Source organism: Nuphar pumila, chromosome 1, assembly GCF_984573655.1.
Source record: "Nuphar pumila chromosome 1, dmNupPumi1.hap1.1, whole genome shotgun sequence".
Classification (NCBI taxonomy): domain Eukaryota; kingdom Viridiplantae; phylum Streptophyta; class Magnoliopsida; order Nymphaeales; family Nymphaeaceae; genus Nuphar; species Nuphar pumila.
Genome location: NC_143249.1, coordinates 174,135,202 through 174,151,503, shown reverse-complemented (window position 1 = coordinate 174,151,503; position 16,302 = coordinate 174,135,202). Strand labels below are relative to the sequence as shown.

General features: G+C 35.0%; 1 protein-coding gene across 2 annotated transcripts; it reads right to left on the bottom strand.

Moving 5' to 3' along the window:
- Nucleotides 1–420: 420 nt before the first annotated feature.
- Nucleotides 421–16,085, bottom strand: LOC149851318 (putative CDP-diacylglycerol--inositol 3-phosphatidyltransferase 2). 2 transcript variants are annotated; one of them, XM_090014669.1, is made up of 10 exons: nucleotides 15,800–16,085; nucleotides 4,063–4,209; nucleotides 3,687–3,736; nucleotides 3,317–3,356; nucleotides 3,144–3,188; nucleotides 2,983–3,051; nucleotides 2,332–2,446; nucleotides 2,176–2,228; nucleotides 1,995–2,038; nucleotides 421–1,084 (listed from the first exon to the last, which is right to left on the bottom strand). In XM_090014669.1, exons 2-8 carry the CDS (start codon nucleotides 4,140–4,142, stop codon nucleotides 2,181–2,183), a joined length of 447 nt encoding a protein of 148 aa, XP_089870795.1. In that variant the 5' UTR covers nucleotides 4,143–4,209; nucleotides 15,800–16,085; the 3' UTR covers nucleotides 421–1,084; nucleotides 1,995–2,038; nucleotides 2,176–2,180. The 2 variants fall into 2 exon arrangements, 1 of the variants encoding a protein (XP_089870795.1); XR_016433361.1 differs by lacking the exon at nucleotides 3,687–3,736 and having other exon boundaries at nucleotides 1,995–2,093.
- Nucleotides 16,086–16,302: the final 217 nt, after the last annotated feature.

The window sequence follows — 16,302 nt, the reverse complement described above, 5'->3', positions numbered from 1 at the left end:
TTAAAGGACTAGAGTTAGGACCGGCGTATATTTGAGAATTAGTTTGTAAACTCAAGGCGTCCTTTGTAACATTTCAAAAGAGGAGGCAGTATTTGTAAATAGGGCAAAAGTTGAGCGTGTATTTGTAAATTGCTCATAAATTTAATATTCTATAAATAATAATAAAGTGTAAGTTTCTGCGGTTTGCCCCAAAAAAATAGTGGGATGGGACCTAGGCTGTTAGGCAGGTGGTCTAGGTTCAAATCCCATGGGCATCACTTCTCACGCAAACCAAAGCATGATGACTCCCTGGAGGCAAGGGGTAAGCCCACAGAGTTTTACACAGGACAGTAACTTATGGCAGGCAAAGCCAGCACGGCTAGGTCTCTGATCCTGGGGGTGGTTTCGTCGTGTAATTATTAAAAAAAAATACTCCTGCTGTTTAAAAATAAATGTTGTGAAAGGATGGCATAAACATGAGAAGACCTTGCAAACTTGTGAGTTTTACAAAGAAGAAAGAAAAATCACTTCTTTGCGAGTAACACTGGCAAGTAAATGAAGGATTAAATTGAAAAAAAAAAACAGTCTGTCCACTACATAATCAATACCAATCTAAGCTTAAACTAAATGTATTAGGGAAGTGGGTGGTATTTTCTCAATCCCCCCACCTCCCATGATGGATCAGATCAAGCAAAGGGCATTAAGATGAACCCACTAACCATGGGTGAATCTGCAACATTAACTCTAACTGGTCCAATGTTGCAGAAGAAAGGAATAATCCTGTCTACCCAAGAACAGAAGCAGAAACCTTCAACATTATTAAATCATGTTCAAACTCTGGAAATGTTAAACACAGTGTAAGTAGACTGTCTAAAATACTATACAAAAAAACACAAACAAACACTAGTATTCCACAAACTAACTTCCACAAAAACAAAACCACTGTTTACCTTTTTCAACTCTTGGTTCATTTTACCGAGAACGCTTCATATATTTCCACATTGAATCAGATAAGTTGAGACAACAGTTCGTGACACGAAGCCAACCTCATGGTCTATCTCTTCTGTTCAAATCATAGGCCACACAAACATCTGCTGCAGTTCATCTGAAAATTTTCCAGTCAAAATGTTACCTCTCTAGGATATCACAAACTTTAGGATTGAGAGCATAGTTCATAGATGGCTTAACACCCAAGGATTCATACAGATCAGTTAGTTTAGTTGAGCTGTAGCGACATCCAAGTAACAAACCAACCTGGTTGACATGAACTGAATTTGTAGGTGGCACCAGGTTGTTTGACCTATTCATAAATGGCTTTGAACAGCCCAGTGATCGGTAGCAGACCAGGACTTTAATAAAGTTTGGTACAATTTAATTAGATACACGAATCACAAATATATAATCTCTCTCTCTCTCTTTTGTTTGTGCTTATCTGCACTTGCATGAAATATTAAGTTTTTGCAAGCACTCTGTTCAGGAAGACCTAAAGAACAAATATCATAAGGGAATAATTTTAGAAATTTTAAGTAAATGCTAAAAAAAGAAAAAAGATTTTTTTTGACTAAATGGCTAGAAAATATCCAAAATCCTAGAGGTTTTCTAAAGCAATGAAAAAAATAAGTAGATCATTAAATGAGAAAACAGTACCAAGTTTTAAAATAAAACTGATAAACTTTTTACAATTTTACATCAAAAATTGCAATATTGGCTTTGAACTTCCACAAAGTTATAGTTATTTGAAGTTTTCATAAATTATCATCATAAACTCAATGGCCATGAAACTGAAAACAGTCGGTTTTTTCTTATTTATTTTCTCATGAAATTTTTTCAATTGTTGGAAACAATCAACACCGTCCTAGGTGCAATTGGACTGCGTGGAGCAGGCCACAAAATCAATATGCTGATCCAACTTTACCAAGAGTGCACAAGCTGAAGAATCAGACCTAGTTTCAGGACCATCATAAGGAGCGCACAAATACAAGAGAATTCCATGTGTAAAAAGAGACTGCAATTACCTGTATAACATTTACTATTAGCTTTATAGCCCATCCAGGCAAAGCTACAAGAATCGGAAAACAAAACACTGTTTTCAGACTCACAGCATCCACAAGAACCTGATAGGAACATGTAAAATTCTTTTAAAAAATCAACATGATTGAGAATATCATGTGAGCCAACGGTCCGAAGAACACTTACATCAATCACACTTTCCGATTGGCTACTAGACAGAAGAGGATGATATAAATAATATGCCATATTGTAAAATATGTTTTATCTTTAGTGGATAGACAATTGAAATGATCAAGACAATCAAATGAATAATAGAAGAGGACAGGCAAAAGAATCCCTTGCCTCAGATCCCACACAACAATACCCCATGAATAACCTCTGTCCGTAGTAGGTCCTAAGCAGCCAGCTCGTGCTGTTCTTCACATCTTTATGGCTAGTCTTGCTTGAGAGGAAAGTACTGCCAGCATGGAATGAGAATAGAAGCACACAATGAGAAAATAAAAGGATGGCCGGTAGCCATGGATATTAACAAGAAGGGCAGACCAGCAAGTCTTGATCAAGCTGAGTCATGAGTAACACTATGCTTGTAATAGCACCACTATTTTTTAAAGTTTTTTCATACATACTGCTGGTGAAATAAAATAAAATATGAATTTTTCTTATATGTTTCTCTAAATTGGAAGTGCAAAGGAAGCTTCTACTTTTCTCATTTTGTAACAGAATTTTCCCATTTGCACTTCCAAATGTGAAGGACCAAATACATATCAAGCAAGAGTGAATCATTTCCTGCCTAGATAACTTCTGGAACAGACAATGTAAAACATAGGACCAATCTAACCAACAGGAAAGCCATAGGAGAAACCAAAACTATCTGCGTTAAGAAGCAATTGATGTGGATAACAAGATTGCTTTGATGCATTTTTCAACTACAATAATTTGCATAGACTTATAACTGATCAGCACACATTGGTAATTCAAGAAAAGCTAGATTACCTGTACATCTGTAACCAATGGCTTGCAATATCCAAAGCAAGCAGCGACAGAAAGAAACCAAAGCATGATCTGCAAAATATATATGTACTCCTTGTGTTACTCCTTCCAAACAAAGAAAGGCTAATGCAGAAAACTGCAACGACAAACATAAAATAAATTACCTGTAAAAGAGAGAGAGAACTACCAGCAGGCAACCAGTGCTTACCCTGAGAAGGATAACACACAAATCAGTTTAGAAGCAGCCAGGGTTACTTGTGAATCAGTTCCCACCTGCATCTAGAAGCAGGGAGATTGATCCAAAGGAAATACTGGCAAACAATGAACAGAGGAACACCTGTCAGTAACCATGTCAAGGACTGCTCCAAAAGTTGATACTGCATAAAAAGAAAAGTTAAAAAATACTACAGGCTTGAAGGTATTCTAGGAGGAAAACTTTTCAATAGATTAAGCCTTGCTAAAGGATCATCACTACAAAAAATACAATATAACATTTGATACATAATAAAGGAGACAAACTCTATCAAAACACAATGGAAAGGCTTAATGCACATACAGATGTATACTGAAGCACAGAATACAAAAATATAAATAACTAACTAAATAAGTAAGCCATTTTCATGGATTATGGTTTACTCTTAAATCATTAACAAGCATGGATTATTGAAGACATTGAAAAATGTTTTGCTCCTGAAAACTTTACTCACCTTGATTAAGCATGCGAGCAAACCGGCCGTCCAACTCATCACATACAAAGCTGGGGAAAACAAGAGAACAGGATTTGTCTGAAAATCTGTTGGGATGTGTGGCCATTATCCGCACATCTCGGCATATCTACGAACAAGGGTCCGTTCGTGGATATGCTTGAGCAGTTATCAAAACCAATTTCAAATAAACTTTTAGAAAACCATTTTTGTTTTATGCCCGTTTCAACAATCTCGCTGAGCTTATCTGCAAAGCTGAGCCAAAAGAAAACCGATAGATGAAAGTTATAAAAGAGGGACATGCTCAACAGTCGAGTGTGTGAACAACACAAGAAAAATCCTCTCGAAGCAAACCTTGTCAAGCCTCAAAAACACTAACCTTCTTCTTCTTCTCCTCTTGCTCTTGCTCGAACTCCTCTTGCTTCTTCTGCTGCTACGCGCCTCTGCTGCGCCATCCATCAGTGGTATCAAAGCAGGCTGAGATCCTCGGAGTCTGCTGCATCCTTCTTCTTCTGCCTATCGAAACCTGCAAGGAAAGTGTGATAGGTTAGCCGGGCTTCAGGAAGTCCTCTATTTTTTTTGTGATTGTAAACCTGCACAGACACAATTTTTTTTTATGCTTTTTTCGCTTGAGGAACTCTAAGAGTAGAGACCCTTCTGAGTTCTGTGCTGCTTCTACGTATCTGAAAATAATCATATATGTGAGAATAGGGTTTTTTTTTTTATTTTCATCTGTAGCGATCTACAATAAGAATACGAATCCAAATAAAAAAAAAGAGAGAAAAACTATCCTCCGTTGATCTGTCGTCGGTTTTCTTTTTCGGCGACCGTTGCTATTTTATCAGCGGTCCTGGCCTTTGAACGACTTTTGCTGTTCTCTCTCTCTCCTCGTCTAAAACTGTAACCGATAGGAAAGATATCCACCGGCGTTCCTGAAAAGGCAAACAAAACAAAAGTATACCGAAAACTCATTTGAGAAAACCCCGAAAAAAGGAAAACACCGGAAGTCGGTCGTCCGGCTACCGGTTTGGTTTGGGTTTTTTCCCAGAGATAGATCTGAGTCTGGAGCACTGACCCAAACACTCAGCAGAGCGTTCCGCTGGAATTCCTAGCCGGAAACTTGAAAGAGGAGTTCGGCATCTCCGACGAACTTTCGAGAGAAGAGAGAGAAAGTCGACTGAAAAATAAAATTTTCAGTCGACTTTAGGGTATTTATACCATACAACAAACAACAAAAACAACAACAATGCCCAAGAATGTTTAAATTTACAGAAACAGGCTTTTCTGTTTTAGTATTAATATTTTTTCATAATTCCGGCTAAAGACCGCTTATTATTTTTTTTGTTGATTCTTATTTTCTCGGTGTAACATTTTATAGGTCGATACTGATTCGTGGTTTACTATTTCGTTTCTTAACAAAAAAAAATAATAATATATAATAATAATAATAAAATCAATAAAATATAATAACAATAAATAAATTACTATAAATTAAAATATATAAAAGCGTGACAGGATGACTAGCCGTGTGTGTGCTTCTGAACTTGCCAAAACTGACAAGTTAAATGAAACAAAATTTTCAATTTGGAAAAGAAGAATACCTTTAGTTCTTACACTTGAGGGTTTGAAATATTTATTACACAAACAAATAGAAAATCCCGGAGAAATAGGGTCAAAAGAGGAGAAAGAAAAATATGAAAAATATTTAAGAGATGATCTTATAGCTAGAACAATTATGCTAACATATATGGATGATGACCTGATTAGAGTCTTTGAAGACTATAAAACAACTAATGAAATGATGGAAGCAATTGGGTCTAAATATGATACTACATCTGAAGTACACATTCAACTGCTATTAGAACAATACAATTCATATAAAATGAAAGAGTCAGACAACGTAGTAAATCATGTGAACCGTATGCTGGTCATAGCAAAAGACCTAGCAATAGCTAGAAACGTGATACCTAATAAGATGCAAATCTCAACAATCTTGAATAGTCTGCCTGTATCTTGGAGAATGGTAACCACAACACTTAGGCTGAATACTAAAAGTCTAAACCTTAATGAGTTACCTCTGCAACTCGCAATAGAACATGAATACATGGTCAAGGACAAAAAGTCAGAACTCATGATAGCCTAAGATATCCCGTCCATCAATCAAGTACCCCTTAGAAAGAACAACAATAACTTTAAAGGAAAAGGAAACAACATGTTCAATAAAGGACAGAAAACCAACTTCAGAAGTCCTCAACGAAATGAACCTCAAGTAAAGTGCTTCAAATGTAGAAAGATGTGACACATCCAAAGGAACTGCAGGACAAAGACCTTCAACAGGAACAATGGACAACATAGGAAGCAGAACAACAAAAGAAGACCTGATAATAAAGAAGTTGTCTACATGGTGTATGAATGCCTTTTTGCAAACGAGGAACTCTCAGGATAGTGGGTTGATTCTGGAGCAACCCGACACATAGCTAAGACCACAAATGGATCTGTAAACATGAAAGAACTAGGTCCAGGAGAACATAAGGTGTACATGGGAAATAACACCTACTGTGATGTACCTGGAATTGGGTCTTATAGACTTAATATAGGTGGAACAAGTGTCCTTCTTAATGAAGTTCTTTATGTACCCTCAATGAGGAGGAACTTAGTTTCTGTTCCGGCATTGACTGAAAAAGGATTTGAAGTCAGATTCATTCCTGGGAAACTCACAATAGGGAAACATAGCAGAGTCCTATTTGAAGAAACTTTTGTCAAAGAATATTGTATGTTTAAGCTGTGTGATAATAAAAAATTAGTTTCTGCTTATATTGATTATGTCTTTAACATTGATATAAATGCATGGCATAAAAGACTTGGACATATAAGCATAAAGAAAATGAAAAATTTAGCACAAAGAATTATTCCTACATTTAATGAATCACACTTTGAAAAATGTGAAACTTGTATATATGAAAAAATGGCTAGGAAACCTTTTCCATCAAATGTTGTACGTACTAAAGAATTGTTAGAAATAATTCATACTGATATTTGTAGACCATTTAGAATCCAAACTCACAGCGGAATGTTATATTTTATAACATTTATTAATGATTTCTCAAGATACGACTACTTATACCTGATTAAACATAAATCAGAAGCTCTTGAAAATTTTAAAGAATATAAAAGCGAAGTTGAGAGACAACTTGGAAGATATATTAAAATAATTAGGTCAGACAGGGGAGGTGAATACACCTCGAATGAGTTCTGCGAATTTTATAAAGATCTTGGCATTAACAGGCAAAGAACCATGCCAAGAATACCACAACAAAATGGTGTTGCAGAGAGGTGCAATAGAACCCTCTTGAACATGGTTAAGAGCATGTTGGCAGAAGCATAATTAACCAAAGTTTTTTGGGGTAAAGCTGTAAATACAATAATGTATACCCTGAATAGAGTGCCCTGCAAAGCTGTCCCAACAACTCCGTATGAAAGCTGGACTGGTATGAAAACAGATTTGAGCCATCTTAGGAGATGGGGTTCTGTAGCACATGCTAAGATCTTGGATCCAACTATGGATAAGTTGGACAATAAATCTGTTAAAGGTATTTTTATCGGATATCCTAAAGGGTCAAAAGGCTACAGGTTATACCACGAAAGGTTGGGATTGATTGAAAGTAGATATGTTGAGTTCCTAGGACTCAACAATGAATCTAGTGATCCTATTGAGGATCTCTTTGATTTACTAGATGATTTTGATGATCAAGATGAACAGTTTGGCAATGAACCAATTGTGGATCAATCAGACAATGAACCAATTGATCCAGGCTCCTCTACTTCTCAAAATTTAAGCGGTTATAAGAGGACTAGAGCTCCTCCATCCTATCTGAATGATTATTATGTGTATCTGACTGAAGAGTTATGCTATTCAGTAGATATAGATGAAATGACCGACAATCTATCATATTTTGATGCTATTAAATCACATGAAGCATCAGAATGGAAAAGGGCTATGGATGAAGAAATAGAATCCATTAAAAAGAATAAAGTCTGAGAATTAACTGATCTTCCTGAAGGAAGAAAACCAGTCGATTGTAAATGGGTTCTTAAAAAGAAGTACAAGGCTGATGGGTCAATAGACAAATTCAAAGCAAGACTGGTAGCCAAAGGTTTTTCCCAAAGGGAAGGTGTTGATTATACTGAAACCTAATCACCAGTTGCTAAGTTTGCATCCACCAGGATAATATTATTCATAGTAGCTCATTATGATCTAGATGTGTGGCAGATGGATGTAAAAATTGCCTTCTTGAATGGTGACTTAAAAGAAACCATTTATATGTTTCAGCGAGAAGGATATGTCACAAATAATGACAAAGTATACAAGTTGAAAAAATCCTTTTATGGGCTTAAGCAATCACCAAGACAGTAGTATTTGGCTTTTCATAAAGCAATAACCAAGATTGGATATGAAGCCAATCAATTAGACCACTCTGTATATGTCTGGAAAAGTGGGAGTCACTTTTGCATTTTATCTTTTTATGTTGATGATATATTGTTGACTGGAAATGATAATAATATGATAGTCAACACAAAGAGTTGATTGTATACCAACTTCGAAATAAAAGATATGGGTGAAGCTTCATACATTCTGGAAATCAAAATTACCAGAAATCGAGAATAAAAATTTTTCAACTTGAGTCAAGAAAGATATATTGACTATATTTTGAAGAAATATAGAATGCATGACTCGAAACCCATTGGGACTCCGGTTGCTAAAGGGGTGAACTTAAGTAAAAGTGATTGTTCAGGAGAAAACCAACAAAGACTAGATGTGCCTTATGCGTAGGCTGTTGGAAGCTTAATGTACGTTATGCTTTATACAAGACCTGATATAAGTTTTGCAATAGGTCTTGTTAGCAGATATCAAAGTAATCCTGGTTGGCCTCACTGGTAGGCTGTCAAAAGAATTTTTCGATATTTGAAAGGCTCAAAAGGATTACAGTTGAGTTTTCAATCTGACAAACTTGATTTGGTCGGGTACTCAGATGCTGACTTTGCAGGATGCAAAGATGACAATAAGTCTACCTCTGGCTATATCTTCCTGTTTGGAGGAGGTGCATTAGCCTGGTCGTGTAAAAAGCAAGGTTGTGTGGCCCTGCATACTCAGGAAGTTGAGTATATTGCTTGTAATGCAGCCACAACCTTTCCAGTGTGGATTAGAAGATTCATCTGTGATTTAAAACTAGATCTTGTATTTGAACCTGTACACCTTTTTTGTGACAATCAGGCTGCTATCTCTTTGATGAAAAGTGGAGCAGATAGCTCTAAAAGCAAGTATATAATGGTAAAATACCATTATATACATGATATGATTGAACAAAATAAGATAACCGTTGATTATCGACCATCATCAGACATGGTAGCAGATCCTCTTACGAAAGGGATCCCTGAGGATCTGTTCACAAAACATGTGGCACATATGGGATTAAGATACTTGTGATTACGAGACAAATCCTTATGGAAAATTCGTAATCATTGCATGGAAAGCCCACAATGGTGGAAGCAAGGTCGGCAGATATATGGCCAAGTGGGAGATTGTGGCATTTCTTCAAATAGAATAAGAAAACTGAACCCACAAAATTGTGTGAAATAATCACCTTATGAAATAAAGAACAATAAAGATCTTCTTATCAGAAAAGCAATGTCCAAATGCAATACAATTTGCGATAATCCGTATGTATCTTGCATTGATTTTAGCAAAAAGTTGTTAAACACTACAAAGAACATAATTCTCTGGTAAAAGGGAAAATGAACCTATGTGGAGATTCGAATAAATACATGGACAAGAGCAAATCATCAGAAAGAGAATTTTTATCGGAACAACTTAATGGATTTAAACAAATCAACCATGGACAACTAAAAGTTTAACCTTTCATTGCTTTTATATGTATAGTTACATCCAAAACATTGAATAATATACTCAACCCTCAACTTCCTTTTATTTAATTAAAAACATCTTAAAACTGTGATGCTAAAGTAGTCAATAAGAATATCAGATCACCCAGAAAAAAAAGGTGATAAAAAAAAGTTGAGCAAATTACCAATGATGTTGGGAACGTACAGATACACAGGCCATGCTCTCTTTTTGGTTTTATCAACCCTCTGTAAACACCCCAAATTTTTCAAGTCCGTTTCGGACATCTTTTTCGCCAGATGCCAAACCCCCTTTTTATATTTCTGATCCATTCAAAAGTGTATTTGAATCAATTTCTGGTCTCGAATTCATCTGATATCTGAGATCCAACTTCATTTCTTGAGTTCTGATTCAGATCCAAGATCCATTTCCAGGTTTGATCCAATATCCAATATCCAAATCCAAATTCCATCATAAGCCTGGATTCTTCGTTTCAAAGACCATTTTTTTATATAAATCCATTTCCAGGGTTCAAACCCAATTCAAACCAATTTTCCTCATTTTGGTCTACAATCGAGATCCAGATCCAATTTTTATTCAAAACCTCGGATCCAGATCCTTTTTCAAAATTCAATTTTCATCCTAATTTCAAAAATCAATTCTTGAATTTCAAACCCAAATTCAATACTTTTGCAAAGTTTCTCAAAATTCAATATGGATCCGGTTTTAACTCAATTTGGATTTCAAAATTGGATCTCGGATCCAATTAAAACCCATTATTTTCAAATTCCCCTTTTTCTTTCATCTTTTGTTTTACTTATATTTTTAAACCTTTTAAAATCATAAAGAAAAATCAATAATAAAAAAACATTTTTTTTTCAAAAGGGAAAGGGCACCACTTGGCATTTTTCAAATTCATTTTAAAATCCACTTTTAAAAACCCCTTTTGCTTTTAAAAATACACATGAGCATCACTTGCAAAGTGTTGCCATGTGTCAAAATCTTAACCAAATGCCCAAACTACCTATTTAAAATCTTTTGAAAAGACACACATGGGACAAGGATTTCATGCGTCAAAATTTTTGACAAAGGGCATTTTTGCCCATTTAACAAACTAAAAAGGGCCACATGGGGTTGGCGCCAACCCCATGTGGGCCCAATGCTACCTCAACCCTCCAGAGAAGAAGGAAGACAAGAAGGAGGAAAGGGAGGAAGAAAAGAAGGAAAAAAGGAGGAAAAAAAGGAAAAAGAAGAATAAGAAGAGGTGGGGAGGAAGAAGAACGGACAACACTCCTCTTTCTCCTGCCCCCCCCCCCCCAAGGTAAGCTCTCTCTCTCCTCTCCTTCTCATTTTTTGGTGGTGGCTGAAGTGAAGAAGAAGGAGGAAGCTCGGCCAAGGTGAGCGCCCTCTCTCAATTCTTGTTTCTTTTTTATGTTCTATGAGAATGTCCTCCCCTTCTTCCTCTCGATTTCTTTAAATTATGTATAATAGCATAATTATTAGACTAGAATTGGAGTTTATACTTATTCTAAGCATTTTCATCCTTGATTAGGGTATTGAGCCAAAAGAACTGGGATGATTTGATCTTTTTAGATCAAATCCTTCTTTCAAATGGGCCATAGCAATTTAGATTTATGTCTCAACATCTTTTTATTATGTTTATGAATGAATTTTATCTTAATATTTTATCATTCATGCATTCATTCATGATCCAATGCATTAGATCTCACGTTTAATCATTCTAGCATACGTAGTTTGCTTCTAGCATGTTCAATTGCCTTCAATTCGTATTTTTAATTCTAGCCTATTTTGCATCTGTTAATTCACCTATAATTAAAGACCATCTCAATCTGAAAAGTTTATTACAACTTCATGCATATGTCTATATGCTCTCTACCAAAAATCAGATCATTTTGAGTTCGTTTGACCCACTTTAAAAATCGGAATTCGGAACCTATTATTCTGCACCGTCAAGATTTTAGCAGAATCAGGACCGACTTGCCGGAGTGATATCTCCCTAACCGAAGATGATCTCTCTAATCCGTAAAAAGTGGAGTGTCCGGGATTGAATCTAATTTGTTCATGCCAAATTTTAAAAATTTCTATGGTGTTTTTATACCTATTTTTGGTCGGAAACTACGACTCTATCACCCTATGTCATTTTAACGGCTCAGATTTTGATCCATTTTGTCAGAGTCATATCTCCCTAATGGGAGATCATTTTCCAATTCTGCAAAAAGGGTTCTCTTTGTTTATATGTCTGGTTTATCTCTGCCAATTTTCAAAAATTTCTACGGTCAATCGCTATTTTATTTTGATTAAATATCGAAACTCTGTCTTTCAGTAAATTGTTGTGCGATTTACAGTGTTCTTCAGTAAATCGCTATTGCGATTTACAGTATCTTTCAGTAAATCGCTGTGCGATTTACAGTTTCATTCAGTAAATCACTATTGCGATTTATAGTGTCTTCAGTAAATTGCTATTGCAATTTATAGTTCAAATCGCTGTGCGATTTGCGTAAATCGTTGTGCGATTTGCGTAAATCGCTACTCGAATCAGGATCAACTTGCTGGGAGCGTATCTCCCTAACCGAAGATCGTATTTTTGATCCGTAAAAGTGGTGTCTTCATAATTCAATCTAGTTTATTCCTGCCAATTTTTAGCGATTTATATGATCATTTCATGCCCTATTTTGATTGAAAACCAGACCCCTGTCATTCTACATTATTTGAGTTGCATAGGTTTTAGTCCATTTTGCCAGAGTCATATCTCCCCAACGGAATATCATTTTTCAAATCTATAAAAAGAATTCTTCTCCAATTTTTGTCTAGTTTTTTCATGTCAAATTTCATAAACTTTTATTCTATTTTTATATTTCAATTATATAAAAAATCGTGACTGGTTACAGGATTTCTAACAGGTTCATTTTCTGAGATGAAACAGTGACTTCCCGAAGTCACCATTTCCAAACCAGGACTGATTTTCCAATTCTGTAAATTTGGTTAGTTTCCTGATTAAATTGAACAACTTCTCCCTCAAATTTGAGAGAAATTGGGTCTGTTTAGTCTATAAAACACCCGAATTACTGCAACCTGTCTATTAAAATCCAATTTCCTGTTTTTGGAATTAATGCTCTGATGTTTTGATCATAAATCAAGTTTCAGGAACGATTTTGAGATTCTGTAAAAAGGACATGCTTCCTTGATGTGTTGTAAATCCATGGATTCAGTTTGAACCAAAATTGAGTTGTTTAAGACCTCCATCTGCTCAAAATGCTCTGACAGATCTATTTGCAAATCAGGATTCTGCAAAATCCTATATTATCTAGATAAAAGAACCCTAATTCGGGTTTTCCTCAAAGAATTGCTCAAAAATTTCAATCTCACAACATTCCTAAGACTGTTAGAAATCTTCATTTCGTTTTTCATCAATTTCTAAGGCCATTTGATACCTCATCCATTGCATTTTTCAAAACCAGTTTTTATAAAAAGTATTTTCTTTGTTAAAATAAAGTTAAATTGGCATTTTAACAACTTTAAATTCAATTTTTTTTAAATAATTCGTATAGTTCATAAATTAGAAATGTTTTTCATCAAGTTAGAATGCCTTAGTTTCATTCTAACAAAATTTTGGAGTTTATTTGCCTTTTATTTCAATATAATTCAACAAAATTTTCAATTTCAAGGTTAAATCCATTTCAATTCAAATTTTAAAATGAATTTCCATATTTTAAAAACTCAATTTTGAAAATTGAAAACTCCAAAATGTATTTTCAAAATGCTTTTACAAGATCATGCATCATATGCATTTATTTTGTTAATTTTCTCTTTATTTTTGAGGCTTAAAAGGCTATTTTTGGGTATATTATTCAATTTTTCAATAATTGAGGAAAAATCCATAAAAAGCCTACATTTATTTCTAACAAGTTTGTTCATTTTGCAGGGTTTTCCCTTTGTTATTATTTCAATTATTATGTTAATTCAAGGACTATAATAATTCAATTAATAAGAAGTTTACTTTATACTTAGTTTAGAATCAATGAGCATATAGTTTAATTTTTCATTTTCATACTTAATATGTTGCATTTTTATTTTATTTCTCAAAGGCACTATAGTGAAACACGAATGACACGTGCACCATTTGATAGAGAATAAATAAAACTAAATAAAGTTCGTATTTATGACCATAGTCGAAATATGAATAATACTTAGAATTATTATTCTTTATTAGATAAAATTCGACCTACACTCTTAGGTCATTTTCAAAAATCATTAATTTTCAAAAATCAATTCTCCTTTTCTTTCTTTATTAGAATTCAAATAAAAGTTAATTCAAAGTATATTTGTGAGCATAGTCATGGATATATTAGAAATTAACTTTGTTTTAACTCTATAAAGACACAAAATTCTCTTTTTAAAAAATAAAGTTTTAAATAAAAAGAATTTTCAATAAAATTCCTCCAAAATTCTTTTACAAAATAATGCATTCATCATTTAGGATAGAATTGCATCGTTTCATTATTCTTCTATTTTAAAAAATTATCCTAAATATTATTTCAAAACATTTTCCAAGTGATTTTCGAAATATCTTCAAGTTTATCAAAGAAGTTTCAAAATTTTGAATTTACTAAAAATTCTCTTTTCAAAACGATTTTAACTTTCAATTTCAATTTTCCATTCCAATTCCAAAATTTGATTTCCAATTTCATTTTCAATTCATTCTCAATTTCAATCTTTGAATTTTAATTTAAAATCTTAATTTCAAAATTCAATTTTGAACTTCTAATTTTATTTGTAATTTCAACTCTTTCAAGTTCTAATTTCCGAGTTCAAAATTCCATCAAATCAATTGCAAGATCTAAATGATTTTTGAAAATCATTTCAAGTCTGTTTCAAATCTATCCTTATATAATCTTTCAGATCAAGTTTCGAAAAATCCCTTGGGAATTCATTTCTTAAAATGTTTCTAAGTATTTTTCAAATCAAAATGACTTTCTCAAAAGCATGCATATTGTCAAGTTCGAAATCATAACACAAGCATGATTCTATACACATTCAGGACTTAGAATAATCTCTTAGACAAATTTAGGCGAAGCAAAGGCATAAATTTGATCCTTGGTTCGATTACCCCTGGTAAAGGCGCCAAAACAGTTGAATCTCGTACCGACGAGCGAATCCCGTCTCTCCATTTTCCTGCATTTTTTAAAAAACGGAGGCGAGTAAATTTTCAAAATCTTTTTCCAAAGGTCAAGTGAGACCTTGCGAGAGTTTCTCTCTTTCCCCTAAAAAAGAAAAAGGATTTTTTTTGCAACGATCACACCATCCCACACCTTTAGAGCGATCTTGCAATCGGAAAAACGTGGATCCACATAATGTTCACCTAGTCTCTCGCTGCTCTTCCAACTTTAGTGACATTCAATGCAATTAATGAACATTAAGACCTTTCAGATAGAGCATATAATCATTAATTTTACCAAAGAAAAAACATTAATGATGGAAAAATGCACAACGAAGGAGGGCGGCAGTAGTAGTTTGAGAGTAAACAGGTGAAACAGTTCAAGATCGCATCTTATGAACTCAAGTAAAAGAATCCAGCGAGTCAACCAGAGAATAGGGATACTATCAAACAAACATATCTAAGACAATGGTAACATTAAAATAACAACAAAATGGTGAATTCTAGTTACTACCAATATCAATGATATTGTAAGCCCCTCAAAAATTCAAAAACACTGCTGCAGATGTTCCAACAGCCAGAGCAGAGGCAGATTTGAAGTTACAGTGGTATCATCAACAAACATTTTTCTGTATTTCGAAAAACGCTGAATTAACAAGGGAAAAAACTCTCCAGATTTTTGGAGAATTCCCGAGATAACGTCCTCCAGAACGTTCTGATGCTCCATTTATCCTTGCAACTAGGATAAGCTCGAAAGTTGCGTTTTGCAGTGTGAATCACAATGCAAGTTTCCCAACTGACGGGATAAGATGAGATGTTGGGGTCTGGGGTTGTAGAGGGCGATCCCAACTTATCCAACATTTCGGGATAAGCGGCTGCGTCCAAACAGTTCCGGAAACCATCGGAAATCGTCCATTTCCGAGTAGGCATGATAAAAGCCCCAAGATTCCCACACACGGACGCACATGCAGAGAGAAAATACTATCCCACCGAAGAAGAACAGAAAAGAAAAATCGAAGCAAACGCTAGGCTAGTCTTTACCCACGAAATTCGGAGGGCGCCGGCGCGTCGATCTCACCTGTATCCGTCAACCGGAGATCGAGATTCCGGCAAGCAGCGGCGTGGATTCGTCGCCCTAAGTTTTGCGAGGCTGGAGAAGAGCGTGGGAGGAGCTTGTCGAGGTAGAAGACGGCTCGGAGGAGGAGGGCACGAACGCGCGGGGCCAGCCCGGGGCTTTTCTTGGGGTCTTGTGTCCTGGCCCAGCTAACGTTTGGCTTCCAGTTCCTGTCCTGGACAGCGATGACAGGTTTTCTGGATTTTCAATTTTCCCAGCAAAGGAGTTTTATTTTTCCTGAGAAAATATACATATTACGATTAGCTACCAGTACCACCCGGCATGGAAGCAATGTTATCAGTATCGGTTCGTATCGGCCGATACACATCGTATCAGCAGAAAATCGATATGCTTCACCTTGAATCAGCTAATTTTTAATAAATAAAAATAGTAAAAAATTAACATTTTTAGTATTATTTTAATAGTTTTA

Excerpts from the sequence above, each read along its gene's own strand:
- LOC149851318 (XM_090014669.1), bottom strand. The coding sequence starts at position 4,142 with ATGGATGGCGCAGCAGAGGCGCGTAGCAGCAGAAGAAGCAAGAGGAGT. Across the intron at positions 2,447-2,982 it reads CATTGGTTACAGATGTACAG|TACTTTCCTCTCAAGCAAGA; the intron begins GTAATCTAGCTT and ends CCATGCTGGCAG. Across the intron at positions 2,229-2,331 it reads ATTGTTGTGTGGGATCTGAG|ATTATTTATATCATCCTCTT; the intron begins GCAAGGGATTCT and ends ACAATATGGCAT.